The 23,468-nt window shown below is 33.9% G+C and overlaps 4 protein-coding genes across 10 annotated transcripts in view; 1 reads left to right on the forward strand and 3 right to left on the reverse strand.

The window, feature by feature from the left end:
- LOC110996083 (nesprin-1) overlaps positions 1–969 on the reverse strand; it is a 142,446-nt gene extending 141,477 nt beyond the window's left edge. For 5 of the 6 annotated variants that reach the window (XM_022263595.2, XM_045629720.1, XM_045629718.1 and 2 more), the window contains exon 1: positions 782–968. The gene's annotated coding sequence lies outside the window, so the exon portion shown is untranslated. Of the gene's footprint in view, positions 1–781 lie in introns of all 6 variants that reach the window. The other variant, XM_045629721.1, reaches the window with a different exon arrangement.
- A 1,631-nt stretch (positions 970–2,600) lies between these two features.
- LOC110996078 (STE20-related kinase adapter protein alpha) lies at positions 2,601–5,665 on the forward strand. Its single transcript, XM_022263589.2, has 7 exons — positions 2,601–2,955; positions 3,047–3,279; positions 3,377–3,554; positions 3,809–4,001; positions 4,295–4,418; positions 4,857–4,978; positions 5,404–5,665. Exons 1-7 carry the CDS (start codon positions 2,791–2,793, stop codon positions 5,478–5,480), a joined length of 1,092 nt encoding a protein of 363 aa, XP_022119281.2. The 5' UTR covers positions 2,601–2,790; the 3' UTR covers positions 5,481–5,665.
- A 55-nt stretch (positions 5,666–5,720) lies between these two features.
- Positions 5,721–13,242, reverse strand: LOC110996077 (triokinase/FMN cyclase). Of its 2 annotated transcripts, none has more exons than XM_022263585.2 (15): positions 13,116–13,242; positions 11,600–11,743; positions 11,273–11,336; positions 10,520–10,630; positions 10,362–10,450; positions 10,003–10,092; positions 9,565–9,682; positions 8,718–8,845; positions 8,391–8,508; positions 8,045–8,280; positions 7,805–7,967; positions 7,247–7,394; positions 7,048–7,147; positions 6,443–6,570; positions 5,721–5,865 (listed from the first exon to the last, which is right to left on the reverse strand). In XM_022263585.2, the coding sequence occupies exons 2-15, from the start codon at positions 11,732–11,734 to the stop codon at positions 5,751–5,753; spliced, it is 1,743 nt and encodes a 580-aa protein (XP_022119277.2). In that variant the 5' UTR covers positions 11,735–11,743; positions 13,116–13,242; the 3' UTR covers positions 5,721–5,750. The 2 variants fall into 2 exon arrangements, with proteins under 2 accessions (XP_022119277.2, XP_022119279.2); XM_022263587.2 differs by lacking the exon at positions 13,116–13,242 and adding an exon at positions 12,647–12,751.
- Positions 13,243–13,458: 216 nt separating this feature from the next.
- On the reverse strand, positions 13,459–22,531 carry LOC110996098 (neutral ceramidase). Its single transcript, XM_022263623.2, has 15 exons — positions 22,390–22,531; positions 21,530–21,759; positions 20,159–20,302; positions 19,801–19,977; positions 19,185–19,312; positions 18,822–19,020; positions 17,836–18,042; positions 17,562–17,681; positions 17,401–17,490; positions 16,449–16,562; positions 15,998–16,225; positions 15,469–15,564; positions 14,914–15,078; positions 14,041–14,153; positions 13,459–13,656 (listed from the first exon to the last, which is right to left on the reverse strand). The coding sequence occupies exons 2-15, from the start codon at positions 21,749–21,751 to the stop codon at positions 13,464–13,466; spliced, it is 2,196 nt and encodes a 731-aa protein (XP_022119315.2). The 5' UTR covers positions 21,752–21,759; positions 22,390–22,531; the 3' UTR covers positions 13,459–13,463.
- Between the last annotated feature and the right edge of the window lie 937 nt (positions 22,532–23,468).

The raw sequence follows: 23,468 nt of genomic DNA on the forward strand, positions 1-23,468 counted from the left end.
AGTTTAACGAATAATTTAAGGAGAGTCAGTATGAGCCTACTTAACAGTCCGTTGTAATGGTACACAACACAACAGGTAAATGTTTTCCATTTAAACCATATGTTTAATGTTTTCAAATCTCAGAGTATAGTTAAGAACTCCTTTATATAGTTTTATAAGTAAAGGAGCAACGAGAATTTGAAAATCGATAGAAAACAGCTTCCGGTTTCCGATGTCTAGACTAAATGTCGGCTGAGGTTGACGCAATGCGGACTCAAGGTGAAACATATTTTCTAGAAATTACTGGAAGAAGTGCATCGCAAACACATTGAAAAATGTTATCAATATGTAAAATGTCGTAATACAGCACGTAATATTCGAGGATCTTGTAAATCAATAGCATAGCTTTAAATACCGATTGCAAACGTGAACCTACTTAGTTTTATAAGTAAAATTTAATTAAGGCTAAATTCCGTTATATTGGACTTTTCGAAAAATTACCTACCCATGTATGTAACTATAGGTCCCTATATTGGTGGGTTTTCTTATATAAATATGAAACATATTACAAATATACTATTTAAAAATTTAAATTTTCGTTTTTTTTATAATTTGAAACTACATAAAAGCCCGTATGTTTTGACAATTTACTTTTATAATACATTTTACACAGATATACCAAACAATATCTATGAATTATCAGCAAGGGAAAAAGCTATGTAACTCTATACGACGAACACGTGTTTATCATTAAAATCTAAGATATTCAAAACCAACCCTTCGTATAAATAATATAACATACCGCTTAAACGGACGTTCGAAAATCCACAATTCACTCACACTGCCACGATACAAAAATATTCACAATGGCGACTCGCGGGCACGTTTACTTTTGAATTTTTCGCGATAACCAAGTGGTTTTCAGGCACGCGTTCGATTGGTTTTAGGAAATTTCGACGGCAGCTGATGGTGGACTGAGGCGGGCGGGCGGATTCGGCGGTGTTCGGACGCTCTCGCCGACCTTAATTTTAGACTTGGCGCTGTCCCCGGTTTTATATAGACGTGAGTACATCGTATAATGCGTATGAGAGATGCGGTCGCCGTCGTATATATAGGAATTACAGCTTTTTATCGAGATTGAAAAATGTACAATACCAAAAAATGCGTTCTTGGCGAACTTAATGAAAACTACTTTTTTTGGCTATGTTCATTCGTTTTTATTCGAATATTAAATTTTATATGAATATAGAGTCATACACTTCATGTTAATAAAGAGACTAACCATTCTATTTACATTTAAAATATATTTTATAAAACTCTCGTTAAAGCTACACCCAATTTTTTATTTAACGATTACAAAATTAAAATCGTCTAGTTTCATTTATTTCATGGTCATAACTTTTGAAGTATTTTAATAAAATTAATTAAGTTATTATAGATTTGTTGTCTTATGAAAGTCAAAAAAAGAAATATAAGTAGGTACATTAAATGCTTCTAATTTTACATTTACTGCCATTTCACAAATCAAGGGCGTAGAACGGAAGAGAACTTGGAAAAACTCTCCGCCACGCTTTTTAATCGCCATATTTTTTTGTTTTACACAATGTTTGTATGGAGCTACAACAATTACACGATGTTCCACATGACATCTTAAGAAATAAATAATAATAAAATAAATGATAAAGAAAGATTGTTCTCAGGTAGTCAAAGATTCTCTTTCAGCAAGAGGCATGGTGAAATAGGAGCACACCTCCACCTTACCTATAGGCACGCTATCTGTAGACCTCACTGGAGTTTAGGTACTATATAAAGTAATTCCTAAGAACACCGTAATATCAACAAAGTCTATTCCCCCATCTTTAATTATTATTTGAGAATTACTACATTTTACATTTGTAGTTACACATTTAATACATTTTGTCTTCTTTTCGTTTAGCTTAAGAGTATTTATATAAAATCAGTTAACTAAACTGGAGATGGGACAGTTTACATTCTCAAGTTATGGATTTCGTCGTTTGACTTAAAATAAAAGCGAAGTGTCATCAGCAAACGGTACTATCTCGTGAAGCTCCTTTACAACCCATGGTAGGTTATTTATATAAACGAGGAATCAGAAGGGACCAAGTATAGAGCCTTTCGGTAGACCCATAGTAACAGACAATACCTGTGATATAGTTGCAGAGGCTACTTCGAGGTCGGAACTAATTATTTTGCCGTTTACGTTCACCTTATATTCAGTATCCTGTGTTGGGTATAAGAATATTTTTTTAGTTAGTCTTGCTTACAAATTCCCAGAACTCCAGGGCTATTTTGCCAATTTATATTATTGAAAATTGAAAAGTTAAAAAAATATATAAGTACATATTGTGCATGTGAGTGTGTGTATATGTGAGGTTTTTTGAGGCTTACGAAAGACATAGATGAACCTATTATATATATTTAATGGAAAAATTCTACGAAAGACTAGGCGGTATCGTCGAAAGGCCTGCGCCATGGGCGAAAGAAAAAAAATTCATGGCAATAGTTAAAACTTGCCAGTTTCAAAATCTGTGAGTTACTTTTGCGACATAACTTATGAATAGTCAATAGTCATTTTGACATAATTGTAGAGAACTGTCATTAGCGTCAATTTAACAGAGCCTGAAACTGACGATTATTTTGATTTGAAACAGCTGTTGTTTTCCTTAATATTTTGTTTATTTATAGACTTGAAATTATAAACAATCTTCTTGTAAACATCTCAATTGCCAGCTATGTTCTAACAATCGTATATGCGTTAATTTTTTAACCAGTACACCCATATCAGGCGCGATGTTTAACCCTGACATAAACGATTATCAATTGACTTCAATAGTATCGGAGTGTTGTGGAGGTATCGCCGTTGTGTATTCAGCCGTTCACAAGCCAGATAATCAAAATGTCGCTATTAAGAGGTATTTTGTGGACAAGTCAAGGGAAAAAGCCAATTTGATACAGGTATATATTCTGTATAAAAACGAGATTTAGTGAGAATTAAAATTATTATTTGTTATTGTAGATTAGTTAGAGAAATTGTATGTTTTTCCAGCAAGACATTCTAACTAGAAAAGAACTGCAACATCATAATATTCTTCCATACTTGACATCCTTTGTTCATGGCCAGGAGTTATATGTGGTATCTCCTCTAATGGAGCTTGGTTCCTGTCGGGATATACTGGATAGATACTTCCAAGAAGGCCTACCAGAACTTGCTTGTGCCATTATTTTAAGGGACGTCTTATTGGCGTTACAATACCTACATAAACAGTTTTATGTACACAGGTTAGTTGTTTACATAATATCTAATGCATTTAGAGCTTTTAGAGCATTTATTTTAAATTAATTAAAAATATATTATATCTAAATGTCATTTTTCTAGGAGTGTGCGAGCAAGTCATGTCTTAATAGACACACAGGGTAATGTACGCTTATCAGGCCTTCGCAGTGCAGCAAGTATGATGTTACGTGGGCGCCGACAGAAACATCTGCATAGTTTGCCACCCCCTGATCATGATAATGCGAACTTAATGTGGCTAAGTCCTGAGTTATTAGAACAGGTAAAATTCCTACATGATTTCTATGATAAATATTCTTTGTAATATATTTGATTATGAACATTAAAGACTCTAGAAACAAGTTATAATTATAAAATTGTAAACAATGCAGTTTGCTAATCCTTTGTGGGTGTTTTATTTATAATTGATTTGCATTAGTCTTATAAGTATAACCCATGTATCTCCTTTATGGTTATTTAATAGAAAATGCCATTGCAATCATCATTTCATATTTGACTATGACAGAATTGTTTTAGAATCTCAAAGGCTATGATGAGCAGTCTGATATATATTCCTTCGGAATCTTATGCTGCGAATTAGCCAATGGAGTAGTTCCATTCTCTGAAGTGCCAACTACACTTATGTTCACTGAGAAAGTTAGAGGCAATCGACCGCAACTACTTGACTGTTCATCTTTTCCGGAACCTTTGGATGATGGAGAAATGAAAAGTGAGATTTTTTAAATATTTATTTTATCCCCTCTATAAAAATATCAATATTATCTAAACTCAATTTTGTTTATTTGTCATACTGAACAGACATTTGGGGATTGAATTCTTGATAAAACAAAATTACTTACACATTACAAGATAACATTTTTATGATTATTTATTTAAATTTTACTAGACATATTGACATTATATGATATATGATTATAGATATGTTGTTGTGGTCCTTAGAATTGTGTTGCCATTTCTTCCTAAAGAATCTGTGTTCTTTCACAATCTCCTTTATTTTGACAGGTATGTATAACACTGACAGCGGTGTGGGTGACAGCGCGGAGGGAATGTGTCGGGTGCGGGTCGTGTACTCACGTCGTAAACTGTCAGACGCCTTTCATAGAATCACTGACAGTGCCTTACACAGGTAATTTAGAATTACGATTTCTACATTAATAAATTTTATGCTTTAAAGACAATAACTAGTTTACCAATAGAAATACAGTTTTTTTGAATAAATATTAAATAATAATAATCTTTAAAAGCTTAAATTTTTATTGTTAAAGAGTACACGTTTTCTGAATATACATTTTATAAATGTTCAAATAACATTAATGTTTATGCATCCTTTTCTCTGAAACTTAAACTAAATCAACTTTTCAAGAGGCAAAGTCGACTATGAAGAATAAAGATGATTTTTACCACAATAAATTGTTTAAAAATATTTCAGAATTTTAACTCTCGTGAATTGTATTGTTGTTGTATTGGTACCACAGCTTAAACTAAAAGACCACAACGTGTATATATAGGCTAGGCTAAATTTCTACTGGCAACACTTTTTTCTAAATTCATAATACCGTCTCAGGGACCCGGATAAGCGTCCGTCAGCCAGTCAATTGTTGAATCACGCTTTCTTCAAACAAATCCGACGAACAGACTTCCTGCCAAGCCTTATTGGAAGAGTTAAACCAATAAAACCAGACCATTGTAAGTATACCTTGGGTAGCTGATGGCGAATGATCCAGATATTAATTCTTGAAATAATTGTTACGGATTGGTAGTAGTAGGTAGAATGCTTATCGTCTTGTACGACAAGGAGAGACAGATGTGTGTCATATCCCATAGTGGAGTTTTGGAAATTTAAACATTGAAGCTAGTTTGTCCTGATGGCATCCTAGATCTCTTACGCTCTCCGGCTCAGGCACATAGAAACTGCATTGGTGCACGACCGAAATGTGCGCAATTTAACAGTCGCTAGTACGGTAAAAGAAAACATCGTGAGGAAACCGACATGCCTGGATCTACCAAAGAGTTAAAAACAAATAATCACAAAACAGATACTAAAATCTAAACCACAAACCTACCTAAAATGGATTTAATGCCACTGTATATTTTAATTTGTCTGTCTTTAGGTGATATATCAGCTTTATTACTTGAAGAAAAACTTTCCGATATGGAGATTGAAAAAACCGCGGAATGGGATTTTTAGAATTATATATGTACTTTAATGTATCACTTATGATATCTCAAATCGCTACTATTTTTGTATCGTAACATTAGAGTTATATATTTTTAATCATGACAGATTACCTGTGTCTAACTATAGAAAGTGGTTTTAGATTTTTATCCTCAAAATTTAAAATAAGTGATACATCTAAAATAATGTAGATTAATATAAATTATCATTTTAAAGTGTTAGTATTGTGATAAATAAAATATTTCGTTAGTAGAATTTGTTTTATTTATTTTCATGTTCTAATCATAAATTTTCAACCATAGTCATGAGTATAGATTTGATCCAAATGGCAGCTGCGCGCGCGCCGGCGTCTTCATCGCGAATGTAAACGCTCGCTACGTACGAAGCACGACCAGCCCTGTATCAAATAAATAAAAAACTACAAATAGGCGAAACTAATAATTTAGAAAATTGTTTTTTTATTTTGATGTTATATCTTAATATATATAAATCTCCTGTCACGATGTTTGTCCGCGATGGACTCCTAAACTACTTAACCGATTTTAAATTAAATTGGCACACCGTGAGCAGTCTGATCCAACTTAAGAGATTGGATAGCTTAGATCTTTAATTATAGTCGCAATTTTATTTTATTGCACATTATTTGTTGACTATTTGACACAACTCCAACAGATGGCGCTGTGGTAAAAGTGCCAACGTTTCACAAAAGTTCTCCTACCGTTTCCCATGAATAGTTTACTACTATGTAATATAACAAAAACCTTAGCCACAGCAACGCTTGGCCGAGTCTGCTAGTAAGAATATAATAACCTTAATAATACTTCATAGATTACTAATGGCCTGCGCCGAACTGAGCAGCACTAAATTTCAAATATTTTAAATTGGGCCAGTTTTCCACTTTGATTTCGTTTTCAGTGAATTTCAAATATCATATTGAATGAAACGTGCTTAAATTGCTAGATAATGTGTGTTACCTCGCGGTCATGTTTCCAGTATTTTTCGCTCCCAAATCTGCTGCTTCAACGATTTTCGAAAGCATTGTTTTTATGTCCGTCCCTATATTTTCCTTGAATGCTTCCGCTGCATTATGTAACGTATCTAGCTGTTGACAAAAATACATTTAAGTACAATATTTTATCCCAGATTTTAGTATATAATTGTTTGTTAAATACATTTAACTAAGTAATACCTTATTCGGCTGTGTTGTGTGATGTTGTGAAAGTGAGGATATATATGTGGGGGTGCCCAGGACGCAAGTCATTTAGCGCCATGGATAATTGTTTGCTATTTAATAATATTGCTAAATGACACGACCCAGGAAATAAACATAGATCTTTATAGTTTCTTACTTATAATCGACTTGGTGAATACACCAATATATATCAAAGTTATTTTTAGAAAAAATGTATTATTTAATAAAATATTATTTGTGTGAGACACTGTAGTTGATATAAATTTAACGTATGATATGATATGTACAGTATAAAGAATATAAGAATTGAACAATTCATATGACCTAACGGTTGTACCACCTTGCACATTTTTGAACCATATTCTTGCAATAAATTATTATTATTACCATAGTTCTGTCACCAGGCTCTGCCCCACCATACTTCGAAATGGCCTCCATCGCGCTCTCCCACGCAGATAACCAGATGTGGCGATCATTTGTTTTTCCCCTAACACATAAAAATATATTTAGATAAAATAGCATTTTACCAGCTTATTTTAATATTTCATTAAACCTGTTAACTAACACTATCTTTATATAAACTGACCTAGCCAACGCCTGTGAGGCAGCAGCGAGACCTAAACTGTAAATGCCACCAGAAGTGCCACCCATATCTGTTTCCGCCATTTCCGAAAGCTCCCACAACACATTAGACGGATACTCCAACAATGCCGTATTCAAATATAACATCACAGCTGTAAAATTACATAAATTTTTATAAGTTTTTATTAGGCATAATGCTTAAGACATACCTATATAGGCAATACTGGAACTGGAAGAGATGCGTCTACTCTTAGCTTTTAGCAAATCTACCTCAATCTTGTGTTTATCACCTTTATCAACCGTAACAATATTTTTACAGGTATTTGAGTTGCTTGCTATATTATAAGTTATAAGATCTAGGTAAATCTAATATTGGAATATCTAATAGACAACTGTTTTGAACTAATTGGACTTTGATGTAATTAAATAAAAAAATGGCAGCCGATATCAGCACCACTGCTTCGACATATAAATATATATTCTTTAATGTTTGTGATTATCGGTGTATGTATTATTGTGTAGTTCTATTGGAGATAAATATTTTCTAATAATAAAACATTACCTTCGGCAAATTTCTTGATCGTGATACCACAGTCTCCGTCTCCACAACCCGAATCTAATCTGTTAAGGAGTTCTTCGTTTTTGACCAACTCCTCTGTAGCCGCCAGCAAACTCTTCCGTATCATATCTTGATCCTTTTTAGTTAATGACGGGCCCGCATCTCCCTAAAATATAGGTTTTTATTTTAGGTATACTATTTCCACTACAGAATTGTACGACCTTTACGTATGATTAGTTCTACCTTATGTACATCGCTCTGCAAGTCTTCTTCATCTCCATGATCTAATTCGTGAGTAGGTCTGACAGACATCACACCTCCAGTCCAGCCCAAGGCTTCAGTGGGTTGGTCTAAGAGGTCCAACCACAACTTTCCATGCGTCTCATTTAGGTGGAGTAAACATATTTGGAAACCTTGCATATCCAGGGAGGTCTTTAGATGCCCAGAATATATTCTTTCTGCGCGGATTTTAGATCTATCTGGAAAATTTGGATGATTTCGATTTAAATCACTTAGCTCATCACTCCTGCGTTTGTATGCAAGTCCTCTTTTTATCGAATAAAGTATAAAATGGAAATAAAGAAACTACCTAAATATTGTCTTGCTTCAGCTGCGATGATATTCATTTCCATGATAGACGTACCACCCATATTATTGATCATAACAGCTACTTTGGCTCCTTCTTTAAGCTTCAAATGGCGTATGATCTATATAGGAAATATGTAGTTGAAATATTGTAGCATTTCTTGACTAAGTTTAAAAATATCTTCTTAAGTTAAATTGCATTTATACTCTTTCAAATCTTAGCCGATATTAAAGGCTATAACTATGGGATTTGGTTAGAACTGTAGTTTAAATTAGATTCATGAGCTAAATCCTCAGAAGTCAGCTAATACGTCTTGCAAGTTCGATATACCTGGTCCAGTATAAGTTTAACAATGTCTTTAGCTGTTCCCATCTTCCGTTTTTCAATACCAGCTTCACCGTGAACTCCTGCACCGATCTCCATCTCATCTGATGCTATCTCAAATAGAGGTGGTTGACCTGCAAAAGAATAAGAATCTATTAATTTTATTTTGTAATTAATTGATTCACAATCACAATTTTTTTTAAACCTAATATTTACAAATTTTAAATAAAAAAAGGTATCGAAAGCGGATTACCTGTGTCTAACTATAGAAAGTGGTTTTAGATTTTTATTTTCGGAAAGAGGAGCGAAACCTTATAAAGGTTTTGCTAACCAAGACAATTTACTACCAATTAATTGTTGTGTGTGGGAAAGTGTGGAATTTCAGTCGAGTTAAATTATGGATTATTGCTTATTACACAAAAGTATTTTAATGATATAAATGACTATGTATCTACTACAACAAATAACTCAACTCAAAATATCTTTATTCATATAGGTAAACAAGTACAGTTATGACCGTCAAAAAAAATAAATAAATTGTAAATTTACATTTACTACCAGTTCGCAAGTGAAGGGCGTAGAGCGGGCAAGAAGAACTGGCAATAAACATTCTGCCACTCTTTTCAATCGTTTCAATTGTTTAATACAAATTGTTAGAACTGGAGATCAATCCCAAGAATAAGGTTTATTTAAGTATTCGTCACATTTATAAAAAGCTTTATTAATTTACTTTTAGCGAGGGCTTCGAATTAAGTATATTGCCTGTGCGATGTATCACGGGGTAAGTGCAGGTAACAGGTTTTATGCAATGTAAAGATTACATATAAACTTTTTTGATCATAATAATAAATACCTGGTAGAGAGCAAGCAGTAAGGCAGACACCCAACGTAGCCATGTTTTTGTTAACTTCAAGCGCCATCTCGCGAATCGATTCGAGATCGTATCCCTTGACAGCCATAGCTCCACACAACTGTTACATTGATTTGAATACATTTTAATTTATTAAATATATATGCATTTTCTACAGTTATTATTTGATCAGCCCACTATATCAAGCTCTGTATATTATGTAAATGAAATACTGATATTTAAACATATTTTCTATACTTTGTTAATTCTATTTTTCGTAAAAATCCTCAAAGAATTATTACTTCATGATGAGTATTGAATTTCATGAAATCAAATTATTTATCCTAAATCAAAAGAATCAATCAGCCAATTTTTTCAGACTTTATAAAAAACATACCTAATACAGTTATATTATATGGGTACTTACTTAAACTGCTTTACCTTATAAAAGAAAACTTCCCCACACATACTCCGCCCTCCGGTTTTATTTTGGCTGGATGCGACGTCTTCGCCCACTATGAGACCTTCCACCTGAGCCAAATAACTAGGAATGCTATACTAGTTTTAGCAAAGTTAGTCTTTATCTCTCTTAGAAAAAATTAAACAAGGCAAGAGTATCTTCCAGTAAACTAGTATAGACTTAAATTACTCATTAGTTTTAAATTCAGCTAGATCGTAATGTTCTATGATGTCTCAATGATTTGACAATGTATTTAAAAGAAAGAAAATCATTTTATTCGTAATTTATTTATATGCATGTATTTTTATTAAAATCACTAATACAAAAACATTGTATTTACTTTTATTCCTGCAATTTTAGCCTTTTCAATTGCTTTGCCGAAATTCAATCTGTCCCCTGTGTAGTTACCAAGTATCACCAAGACCCCACCTATAAAATAGCACTGGTGTTATAGACTAAATACAAATTTTGTTTAATTAAAAGTGGAATGAAACCTACCTGAATTGTATTTATACAGTTGTGTTATCCCGTACAGGACATGACCTGTAGGAGGAGACGCGAATACTCCACCACCCACTGAACCATCCAACATTCCAGAGCCAATCAATCCTATTATTAATAAACCATTTTAATTAAATATTTATGAACGAGGGCTAACACCTGTATTAGCTGAACTCATATGGTGTATTCAACAGCGGATTTAGTAACGGCGAAATAGTAGTTTTAGGATTCGTAAGCTCAGGAAGACGACCCTACCTGATATCTGATAAAGAAAACGAACTGACGCAAAAAAATCCCCTGGGAACATTAATAGGACATTATTATGTAAGCCCAAAGGTTCTGCCATACCCATCAAATAATAAATCAAGTGAATACCAAAATGATATTTATATCTAAATAAGATGAGTGTTTTCTCTTTCTCCAACTTTGATTCCGATCCCTTTAGAACAGGGACTCTTGGATCTAAGGATTCAAGTGCACAGACTCTAGTAGATCAAAGTAGGCGCCTGGTAGATAGTACCGGTGACCACAGAACTGGTGCTTTCCTCAGGCTCGCTCAACGGATAATTGTCGCAACACAGTGATTGCTGCCATCATTAACGGTATACATAAGGACTAAATTTTTCAAATTCGTTTTATTTTTGTATTTATTTTATATTATCATCGCTACTATATAGGTTAACAATGTTGTAAATACTGTACATCTATGCAGTGTATGAAATATTATATTATAAAAAAACAGTCCAATACCTGCTGCAAATGGTTCATGGCCAGATCCGCCACCTCCTAGTATTGCTACCCTTTTAGAATCAACCTGAAAAACCAATAAATAATGTTACTAATAATGTATAATAAAGCTTTAACTTACAAAGCGACTTTAAGTTAGGATCTCCAAAAGCCTTTAATATCTGTTGTATTTTTACACTTTTCTCTTATTTGTCACACTGTAAATCAATGTTTATAAAAGAGTAACAATTTGGTATTTATGTTTGTGAATATCAGTGCGTTTCAATTGTTTTTGCCTCCACCTGTAAAGTTAACATAATGTATCTATATTTTTAATGATAATTAACTTACGTTTTGCCGTATAGTAATGACCCTATGCTTTGGATGAAGCCTCAAACTAGGATAAAGAGCCACAACTCCAAGCAGATTATCGTCCACGCACGTTTCTGGACTATTGATTATCTTCTTTGTGATTATTTTCGCCATCGTTAATACCTGTGACAAAAGAGATTATGCTAGTCCGTGCTTTGTTAGCAGCAGTGTTGGCCTAGAGGCTTCAGCGTGCGACACTCATCTCTAAAGTTGTAGGTTCGATCCCCGACTGTGCACTAATGGACTTTCTATGTGCGCATCGAACATTCGCTCGCATGGTGAAGGAAAATATCTTAAGGATACGCTCGTCTTAAATTTAAAAAGTGGAAGGCGTGTTTCTAAGCTCTAAATGCATTAGATTGACAAATGATCATGAAACAGAAGAACTGAGGCCCAGAACTAAAAACATAGCGCTGCTGAATTATTTTCATTTTTAGTAGGTGCTTGTTCTGATCTTTGTATTTATTTACACTTCAATAAATTTAAAAGCTGGTTACATAAATATTAGGCATTGGGCGGCCTTACGGCTGACAAACAATTTCTGCCAGGCCACCTCAGTATGGAACAATAAAAAAGAAACACATATAAAGGGTAAATAAAGTACAAGTGCATAATTAATTAACGCATTAATTAATTAAATTAAAAAATAACACAAAATAACTAAGTAAAATCTAAAAAAAGTCTTATTTATGTATGTACTCTATTAAATATTTTTTTTTCTTATAATCGCGTAGAATGAAACAACTTTAAGTTTTCGATATAATTTATTAATTTATTTTTAGTTTTAAGAACCTAATTTAAAAATGTACCTTAAAACAAACTTAGAACCAGCACTAGACAACGATTTATGTTTTCTTTTTAATCTTCTTAATTGTTATCTAAATTATATTTTTCAAACAACGAATGCGCTTGCTAAAACTGCAATTAAATGCGTAAATGGAAACAAGTAGGTACCTCGATATGCTTGTATTAGTGAAACACACGACCATTTAAAGATTTTTTTAAATACTTATGAATTTTACTTACCTTGAAATTTTTAAACACTGTATCACTAAACAGAGCTAAGACAAATGAGTATATCGCTTATCAAATATTTATCGTCGTTAAGTTTATGACCTCAGATATTTTAGTGTTTACAATGCTAATGTCGATATGTTTATTATTACTAGAAATTAAACAAAACACAACGTTTTAGTTTCCAATACAGTAAAACAATTTCCAAAAATGTATTTAATAACGTTCAACAAATACATTGGAAGTTTTTCATTATATTTTTATTATTAGCTATACAGTTGATTTACTTATGTATTGTATTAATTTATAATTGAATAGACGTATTTGAAGGAAAACTATTCCTTATTTTACAAACTCAGTCTCAGTGATTGCCTCACGTTGCAAGTGGTCTCCTTTTGCACTGACAATTTTGATAGTTATATCTTTAAAATAACTCTGGTTTCATTGATAAATATGATTTCTGTACATGTAAAGTACCTACATTAATTGTAATCCTTTAAAATCTTCTGAAAGTCATAATTCCACAGAGTTTGTTGTACTTTATGCAGTTGTAATAACTGTGACAAGACTATCCAGTCGAAACGCATGAAAAACACTGAATGTCGCACGGTATTATACACTGTATTTAGACCATAATTCTGAGTAATAAAGAAGATTATTCCGTGGCAAGTTTCTAGCACGTGATACATAAGGAAGTACTATATTTATAACTATAATTGATAACTCGTGGCTACGTAACACTGTCATGAGTGTGATGTACTAAGTATACTCAATACGTGTAGTCTAAATTTTCTATTTGACTTATTCAAAATAAAACAAATGAATAACATTAACTATTTATTGTATTAATATTAAAGCTGGCGGATCTTCCTTCAAAGTTTCGAAAACTCCCCTGGGCTCCTCTTGCAGTCCCATAGTACGCGATGCGGTATGGAACCTGGAGGATCGGAATGTCCACTGGAATTGTCCACTCAAAGGTTGCGGTACTTGTTCCTAAGATGGACTCTTGTTGCCATGTGAATCTGTAAGATGTAAAATTAACTAGAGCGACTCATTGTACCTTATATTGTTATACCTACTGCTAAGAAATAGCATAGTATAAAAGTAAAATGATAATACAATGGTAAAACATTTTTATAAAAAATAAAGCCTGTTAATTAAATCGCTTCAACTACACGAAACATAAAGCATCAGAGATTTGCTTACTAATACATGTAAACGTATGATATTATAATGCCTGTTAAACGAGAATTAAATATTTCACAAATATATTTGTTTTGTGCTATTCATTATAATCAGCCATAACAAGAATTAATTATTGTTTCGCCTATACGAATATTGAATAATTCAATTGGCAGTATTTTACTACAGGTGTATCGGAAAGCAATGTATTGGAAGGCACTAACTTGGTACTCCAGTCAGCATCAGTAGCGACGACCAGCCATCTACCCAGTTCCAGTCTCTCAACTGTGGCGTGAGTGGACTCCTGACGTAAATTGTTTCGCGGGTTTGCTGCAACCTACGACAATTATAGTTTTAAAATCCTATACTATACTATATCTAGAATATTTGGTCTTGTCCATGAAGATCTATATAATATCCTTGACGACGCCAACATCGTCCAATTCATAAAGTGCAACAGGCGAAAGTAGCTGGGACCTGTACACCGATTGGTGAACGACAGAACTCACAACCCGGTGGCAACAGAAAACCCGGTAGACTGAGGGCGCATTGATGGGATGGAGTTGTCAAGGACCTCGAAACAAGGGGGTTGGAAATTGGACGTGGGAAGCACAGCACAGAAATATAGATTGGAATGGTGAAGTGTACTTGAATAGGCTAAGGCCCAAGTTTCTTTATAACCATTGTGATGATGATGATGATACTATACTTGAGTCTGAATCGCATGATTACAGTTTGTAATAAAAAATATTTTTGGTGACTATAACACGACAGGTTATATAATATCGGTACCCAATATAAAATAGGATGAAACTGTAAATTTCGTGTATATATAGATTATGTATATTAAACAAGTGTCTCGTGCGTGTGTATGAAGTTTACAGACATTTTATTATATGGTGGTTTACTAATTAATATATGTCGATGAATTTTCATATATTCCTATTTCATATATAATAACGTTATACTTTACATTCCATGCAAATAATATTAAAACATGCTTTCCCATAATACAAAATACGCCTAGGGATCGTTAGTCAATTTGTCTATTCAAATGTGTTATTTTGATACTTTTTTAAATTGCGTTTAATACTTACAAAAGTAGCTTTAACAGTTTCCCCTGGTCGTGCCGACTGTGGTTCCTCCAATACATCTCCAAAGTTTCGACCAATTGGAGCTACATCTAAGATGACAGATGGGACGAGGCTAATTGTGTTGTTACGATAGTCAATGGGCGTTGGGCCCGCTGGAATATTACCACCCTGAAAAATAATAACAGGCATATACGCCATTTTACCTAAAAAGTTATTAGATTTCAGTGGATCTAAGACAGATGGGTTTTTATTTCCATAAAAAGATTTTAGATCGGAATTTATTTGAATCAAAAACTTATTTTATAACGATTATTTAAAAAACTAGCTATATATAAATTTTTCTTCATAAGTTTTTGACATTTTTTTCATTTTTCTTTTCGGAAAATACCACTTAATAGCGAAGCCTTTTTTATCATTATTTTATATTGCAGTCACCTGTATACGACTTCGTAGTTTTCATAATAGAGAAAGATTACATAAATTATAAAAAAGTATTTTAATGAAGGGTAAATTTTTGAATTCAATGTGCCTGTTAAAAACAAGCCTGGTTTTGTTTACCTCTAACGCCACATTAGTAAACTCCCTAAACTTGTTAAGGAATATATCCAAAGTGTTCGGTCCATAAATGACTGATGCTGCCTCGTACCTTTGCACCTGGAAGAAAAAAGAGATTTTACAAATATATTTTTATTTTTTATATTTTTACTTTATCATTATGATTGATTTTTACTTGCTCTGGTATTACTATGATGTATTTCCTTCTTTCAAAAATGAGATGGAGTACGAATTAAATAAACTTGACTGTTATGGTCATGAGTATGAAGTTGCTTTGCAGCGCATAAGAAATCTTGAAAAACAGCTATTAGAGGCTCAACAATATATTAACTAGAGGCAGAATAGGTCTTTCCACCCATATCACCTCGACGTTCATCATTCCACAACTGAGCGTTTTTAAGGGAGTTTTTGCACCACCATTATGTGAGACCAGCTGCCCATTAAAGTATTTCCGAATCAACTCAAGAAAAGCGAGCTCGAGAGCCCTCCGGCATTAAGAATGTCGAAAAAATTTATAAATTAATTGTATTACCTGGTACTCCTCAAACGTAGTGATATAATGTATATATTCATTACAGAGCGAAGATACAACCACTCTTGGTTCAATATTCTTTTCCTCCAGAATCGAACTGACGACATCTTTTATCCGTCTGCCTGCCATTGTCGTGGGCTCGCCTGGAACTCCAGCTATTGCTAAGCCAGCGAGCCAAATTAGGGAGACTGATACCACACTAGAATGCCAGGGAAATGGAAAGTTTGCCTAAAAAAAACTCTTCAATTTCAATTATAGACTTAAAAGTGTAAAAAAAAGTTGTGTCAGTGCCATTAAAAGTTTAATGAAATGATATGAAATTATTTATTTGCTAAGATAGTGGTACAATTAGATAGATTAATTATAAAAATCCGTACAATCCCCCACATAAATTGGCATAAATAAGGCTGTTCAAATAAAACTCATCTACGGCTATGAAATGTTTACTTACCCTACCAGTGGCGAGAAGAATGGGTTTTGGCGCGTGACATTCAATATCTTCGACAGTCGGTTCCGCTACTACGCCGCTTATGGCATCTAATAATGGATTATTATTTAATGTACCCTGAAATAGTATAATATAAATTTGTAAGTACTCTTTTATATTTATGATGAAAGCCTAGAAAAGAGAGAATTAATTTTGGTGAAAGACTATAAAGAATATTATGGTGACTGTAGTTTATTATTAATTTATAAGTTCTAAAAAACAAATACACATCAAATCATTATTGGAACATAAGAAAGCTAGCTAGCAACCACAAAAAAAAATAACTCAAAGTAAACAGAAACTTAAATTTAAAGCTTCCAACTTAACATAGCTTTGTTTTTCATAAACAAAGTTATGGTAAGTTGGAAGATTATTGTAAAATATCAATATTTTCATCAATGTTAGTAATTAAGTTGTAAGAGTCATACTAGCCGTAGATACGTAAAGAATTATCGTTCTAGTCGCATGATAAGCAAGGAAAATTCTGTAATAAGGTTAGTTTGGGCATTAAAGCCTAATATTTTATACAATTAAACTAAATGAATAAAGTCAGGTAGCTCTGAAATAATCCAAACAAGTCTCGTACGTTTGCAATATACCAAAGGAAACGTGTTTTGTAAAGAATTTATTGTACTTTAAACGTTTCTGAGAACAACCGTGAATAAATATATTGATAATTTCTTTTTGTAGAACAGTTGGTAAGTACAGTAGGAAGGAAGGAACAGTAGGAAGATAGGCGGCCTATATATACATATATACAGGATCTTATGTTAAGTGATATCGCCAATGAAAACTTACGCCCGCGGCTACATTGCAGGCCTTTTGAGAATTGGTACCCTCCTTTCCTAAAGCTTAGTAGCTAGACCAACTACGTGGTTGTTCTAGGAATCGAAACCAGTAGAGGAGTATAACACACCTGTGTGATATTAAGTAGATTAGCGCCATCTATAGTCCCTGAAGCGAAACTGTAGCCGAGGCCTGGAACGCAACCGCTCACTGGATTAGACTGTAATTATTTGATGGTTAATGTTTCTGACTAAATTCATGTACAATATATAATTAAAATCAGATACTTACAGTATCAAAAGTCCTGGAGACTGGATTGTACTTAGCAACGGTCTCTGATGGCATCTCCACAAATTGATGAACAACAGCGAGTTCTCCTCGTAACTCTTCACCAGGTCTGTTCAGAACACTCTGAAGTATAAATTGGTTATATATATTATATTAAAGATATAACCATATCGACCATCGATTACAAATTATACATCGATTTGATGCAATTATAGAACTCTATTTCTAGTCAATAACGTAAGGCAAGCAATTTGTCTAGCTTTAATGAAATACTCACCAGAGCACCTTCATACACCCGAGTCCCAATAATCCTGGTACTCTCAAACATATCATCTCCAGGTCCCACTGAGAAACAAAGTTCCCACTGTTCGCACAACTCGAACTGGTTGTCGCAGGAGTCTCCGCTGAATTCACAGCGTGCTCCTCGTGTATTTGGAGACACATCACCTTGACTTGCAGCAAAGAAACCGGCTACTATCAACGGCTGAAATAAATTTTCTTTTAAGAAGGTCTGTAGTACGAGTCAAGGCTGTATGATTCTATATGTTGCTCACTCAGGCTTTCTTAGTTGTAAGCATGGCGATTTTCTTAATCGTCGGAGTTACACTCTGATAGTATATCAGACGACGCAGGCAGGCACGCTCTTCGACTGTTACATTCAAGGACGGATCCAGATTTGGCGCCAGGAGGGGGTCACATAGTCGTGGTCGGGTCAAGAACTTATACGTTTGTCATCATACAAAGTTATTATATTAAATTAATTAAATATTGAAGATATTATGTAGTTACATAAAATCTGGATGGTGACAAAATATTGAAATAAAATCATTCATGTTCATGTTCAATTAAAACACTTTTATGATCCAGGAACCGTACAACGCCACTGTAAAGTTGAAATCAACTTCTAGTTCTGGCCTATAAGTTTTAAAATTGTTTTGTTGTTTATACAGAAGGACTAAGGTGCAGTTTAAAGATGTGTAAAAATTTCTAACACGTATCTCGGCGTGGTGATCAGTCCATAGAACGCCTTGTCGTCTACGGGAAGGCACTAGACCGCGCAGCAGGTCACTTACGCGTTGGGCTGATGAAATCAAGTCTACCATCAAGATGACCTCTGGCAATGATGGCGGAACGTCCTGAAGCGCATCACATGTGCTTCTTCTATTACCATTACTACATAGTGATCATGACCGGTCTGTCAAGAGTGTACCGGATAAGGAGAAGCTAATCTATATAAAATATACCTAATGTTAAGCCACGTACCTTCCCAACCTGACTTCCAGGGTTAAGCGTTTCCTCTAGCTTTATTGCTGCATATCCCAGATTATCTGAAGATACGAGGTGATTGGTCATATTCATACTAGTTGTGTGTACTCCAAACCAGCTCATCACCCCATGGAGACTGCCATCGGCTTTCTCTATACGAATTACGGATAAGTCTGTGTCAGTATTGGTGTCGTACCTGCAATTTTTTTACGTATAGGTACATTATGATCTAGAACAAAACAGCTAGCACTTAAAATAAAAAAATGTTTTTATCATTGTCACTATGTGCCTAATTCTGATAGGCATTACTTTTCATACAATATTATATCCAATTAGGTCTTTTAAGAGATTATGTCTGACCTGTTTCTTTCCTCTTCAGGATTTTGATTGTAGGAGAAAGGTGATCTATTCAACTGTGCGTTTAATACGTTGGCGCTTCCGTAGAACAAACGAGCGGGTACTATGTTCTCATGAGCGCGTACAATACTCTGCAAGTTAAATAAAACAAACAAATCAAGGCGTCAGAATCTTTTCAGTTCTAAGGTTCAGATTTCTATATCTTCTTCATGATCATTTGTCAATCGAATAGGCGATTAGGTGATCAACATCCGGTGACACACACGGTCGACTTTTTGGGTGTCCGATTCTCTCATATCACGATGTTTTCCTTCACCGTTTAAAATTTAAATGCGCATAACGAAAGAAAGTCCTTTGGTGCACAGCTGGGGATCGAACCTACGAAATACAGGATGAGACTCGCGCCATGACGCCACTAACACTGCTGCTAAATAAATATGATAATTAAATATTTTCTGTGCGAGGTTTTTAGTTTTATGCGACTTATCAATAACAAGATTAATTTGACATCAGTTGGTCAAACTATTACCTAATTTAAAAATTTATGATTTGAAAATAATTCTTGTTTATCATATACTGTACGAGAGACTGTATGATCCAGAAACAAAATTTTACTTGCCCTTGTAATACCCTCGACATAAGCGTCCAATGTCTCCTTTGAAAATCCCAGTATGGAGACGTCTAATATAAAATCTACAAGATGGCCGCCAGGTGCGCTGTGTGTATGTGTCGCTGTAATGATTACGTTACGCAGAGTGTACATGTCGCCGTAAATCTCTTGAAGTTTATGCACCACCTGGAAACAATTCATAATTTTATATTGATGGATACAAATTCTTTATTTCTATAACAAATTGGCTATAGTTTTCATTTATGTAAGAAACAATATCTATGGCAGATGAGAAAAACATGGATCCAAACATGGATGGAAAAAAATTAGATCTTAAAATGCATATAAAATTATTGTCTGTACCAACCTCTCTTCTTACGCCAATCCCGATTGCCTGGACATCAGCGGTCACCAGAACAATCCTGGTATCTCCTTGAACAAAAATAAACGCACGGGAGAATTGTCGCGTATGGATACCGCGACCTGACTGACCGATGTCTGCGTAACCCATCTAAAAATGTTTTATCAACTTAGAGATTAATTCTAATTCTTAGGTTTGAACTTTTCTTTTCCCTTCAATAAGCACATGCTTTTATAATGAAAAAGATGAAGAATATAGTGATGATACACGGTCTTAGACTATGTGTCATACTTGCCTATAATAAATTAGCAAGAGTGAGATAGAGAAAGCTGACAAAAAAGGACTAAAATGCGTGCGACTTTAGAAAGAGGCTCAACATCCAATATGCTAGTCTTACTTAGCGCTATGTTTTCTGCGCAAAGCTTTATACGTAATTATAATTGTACGTAACTCCGTAAAAGTTTTTATTTATTTTACTTCAAAAGACATCTAATTATGTAAGTACTTTTTTTAATTTACTTGAAATGTTACAGCATAATACATATGTATACAACTTAACTTAATGTTGGCTAGAATTGCTTTCCCAAACCAAATTTCCATTGGGATACCACAATGGCTATTTGGTTAGTATTACAAAACAACTTACTAACATTAAATCTTTTGTATTAGAAAATTATCGTTCAGATAATCAAATTGGTCAGTTATTTCATAAGCAATTTATCAACCCATATCTTGGATTATTAGAAGTCCTCATTAGTTGTAGTAAAGACGGAATTTTTTAAATTACAATTAAGATAACATACAGTGGGCAGATACATCTTAGGTAGCAGCTTTGATTCCCACCGTTGTCTTCAAGACTAACCACTTTGTATACAGGATTCGTAACATAAATCACATCAACTTAGCAGATGCAGTTCAGTAAAATATTTTCTTGATAAAAGATACAGCTGCAAATATTTTGTTTAATCTCCACAAAAATCAGAAGTTAATATTAAATTATTTATAATAAGTAATTAGTTTATAATTTGTTATTGTTTGTCTGTCATGTTTAGAGATAATATCTATAACTTCTATACAAGTAAATAGGTCTAGTGTTTACATACTTAGGAGGGGTGGACTCAGGACTTCCATGTAGAACGTTAATCAGACTTAAAAGCTGTCAAAATGTTTTTCTGTATGACGTGTGACGTATTTGAAAGCACTTAAGGCAAGATCGCTACGAAATATACGAAATAGAATATTGACCGAGAGCGTTGTCGGTTGTACGTTAGGTAACTTACCTAATTAAAGACGTTTAGAATTTTTACCCAGATAAAGATAATTCAATATTGTATTATCTGTTTTTGATTGAAACGGGGATACGTTGTATAAACTTACGAAATTAATTTGTACACATGGTCCTGTCATATCAGCTATCCCAACTCCGACATCGTACAAGGTGTCTGGGTCCCTTGGTGGTTCTGTGGTAGATGTAGTTGTGGTTACATCATCCTTCTCCGCAGCATCGTTCACCACCAAAATAATCACCGCTGTCAAACCCGCAATCACACCGAGTGTGATCGCCAACATCACCACTTTACCCAGGATCGGTATCGCCATTTTTACGTCTACAATAAAATGTAGAAAGTTGTATTTTGTAGAAATGTATTTACCTTATCTTGATGACATTGTGCATGCATTGTGCAGGTTATAATATTCATATGTATCCTATTCACTATCCCTTGATAAAAGGAGTATGATAGTACTAAAGTGTATATGTGTATATGTATTAAAGTGTTAAATTAAAAGGGGAAGAAGTGTCACCTGGTGGTAAGTAATAATATGCACGCTCTCAATGCCAGAGGGCTCGCAATTCGCGTTTTTGAAAGACTAAAAAAAAACATTTTTTCTGGTTCGGAAACACATCAGAGGGCAGGTAGGTGGTTTCATATAGTGGTGGTGCAGGGCAGAAACTGCCTTAAAAAACGCACATGTGACCGTTTACTACAACTGAACGGCGGACGTCGATGTAATACGGGTATTTTTTTTTATAGAACAGGGGGCAACATGGACACTCTCAATGCCAGAGGGCTGGCGAGTGCGTTTCCGGCCTTTTAAGAATTGTTATTAATTAAATTATAACAATTAAGTACATTAAATAAGTAAAAAACGAGTCCTATATTATGTGCACTTACCACCCCGATTATTTAATTCGACGGTAATAGAACGTGACAAAAAAAGTATCCAAAAAGACTCACCGCTAATAAACTCTCATATAATAATTGCCTCAATTCAATTCAAAACATATCCACAACATAACACGTGTTTTAATCGATTGCCAATTTTAATTACTTTAAATGCTATCAAAACTGTATCTGAGTTTAATCTTACAGAAATTAATTCCGATAATTAGGTGTTATTATATAAGTACATTTTATTTTCATATTAAAATCTTATCAATGGATTTGGAAGTTATGTAGAAGATAAAAAGTGCAGATCTTTGGCAGAATTGGTCAAATATTATGAAATAATAGATGGCGCTGAGCATCTACAATCATTTTTAATTTGACATTTTCTTTTCCCTATATTCTAATCGTTCATACCCAGTAGCTGTAGCATAACTTTCTTGTTCTCAGTAATCAGGGTGTTGAAAGTACATCATCAAAATTAGTTAAAAAAGCTCAATTCGGCAAAAAAGTTCAACGCTTTTGCGATTGATCGAAGTTCACTAATGCCTGCGATTCTGTTCAAGTTTAATGTTGATTTGTATTCTGTTTAGCAAATAGATTGAGCTATCCCTTAAACCTTTTTCATTCTCACTGGTCCTTTTTTTATTGTCCCTCTCATAGCTTTACACTTCTTACTAATTAAACTTTACCCACAGTGGTTGCCTGGAAGAGATCGCTCGATAGCTATAAGCCAGTTGCCCTCATTTTTATTTAATTATACCGTATTTCTACATGCGTTGCATTTTTTTAAATAATTAAAATTTATCATTTTTTAAAATGAGAATTCTCTATAAAATTGATCACAAAGAGATTAATACGAACTGTGTATAAAAACGTTACTGGCTGTCCAAAGTTATCCTAGTGTAAGAAAATTTCAACAATATATATATGACAATACTTAAAATATATCTATAAGGAAATAAATGTAAATCTATATGTGTATAATCTCTAAGAGGTGGTAAAAGATAATTATATGAGACACGCCTTTCGAGTGTGTACTTTAAGTCCCGCGTCTCACTATCGATTTACCTCTAGCCCAACTCTGGATTTACCTTTCGCCCAACTCTGGATTCACCTCTCGCTCCACTCTGGATTTACCTTAAGCCTCA

Source organism: Pieris rapae, chromosome 10 (assembly GCF_905147795.1).
Source record: "Pieris rapae chromosome 10, ilPieRapa1.1, whole genome shotgun sequence".
In the NCBI taxonomy this organism is placed as follows: Eukaryota; Metazoa; Arthropoda; class Insecta; order Lepidoptera; family Pieridae; genus Pieris; species Pieris rapae.

Coding starts and splice junctions, on each gene's coding strand:
- LOC110996078 (XM_022263589.2), top strand. CDS start 2,791: ATGTTTAACCCTGACATAAACGATTATCAATTGACTTCAATAGTATCG. Junction 3,555..3,808: donor GTCCTGAGTTATTAGAACAG/GTAAAATTCCTA, acceptor GAATTGTTTTAG/AATCTCAAAGGCTATGATGA. Junction 4,002..4,294: donor GGATGATGGAGAAATGAAAA/GTGAGATTTTTT, acceptor TTATTTTGACAG/GTATGTATAACACTGACAGC.
- LOC110996077 (XM_022263585.2), bottom strand. CDS start 11,734: ATGGCGAAAATAATCACAAAGAAGATAATCAATAGTCCAGAAACGTGC. Junction 11,337..11,599: donor TCATTACTATACGGCAAAAC/GTAAGTTAATTA, acceptor TTGGTTTTTCAG/GTTGATTCTAAAAGGGTAGC. Junction 10,631..11,272: donor CCATGAACCATTTGCAGCAG/GTATTGGACTGT, acceptor TATTAATAATAG/GATTGATTGGCTCTGGAATG.
- LOC110996098 (XM_022263623.2), bottom strand. CDS start 21,751: ATGGCGATACCGATCCTGGGTAAAGTGGTGATGTTGGCGATCACACTC. Junction 19,021..19,184: donor CCTGAAGAGGAAAGAAACAG/GTCAGACATAAT, acceptor AAAAAATTGCAG/GTACGACACCAATACTGACA. Junction 17,682..17,835: donor GGGTGTATGAAGGTGCTCTG/GTGAGTATTTCA, acceptor TTTATACTTCAG/AGTGTTCTGAACAGACCTGG.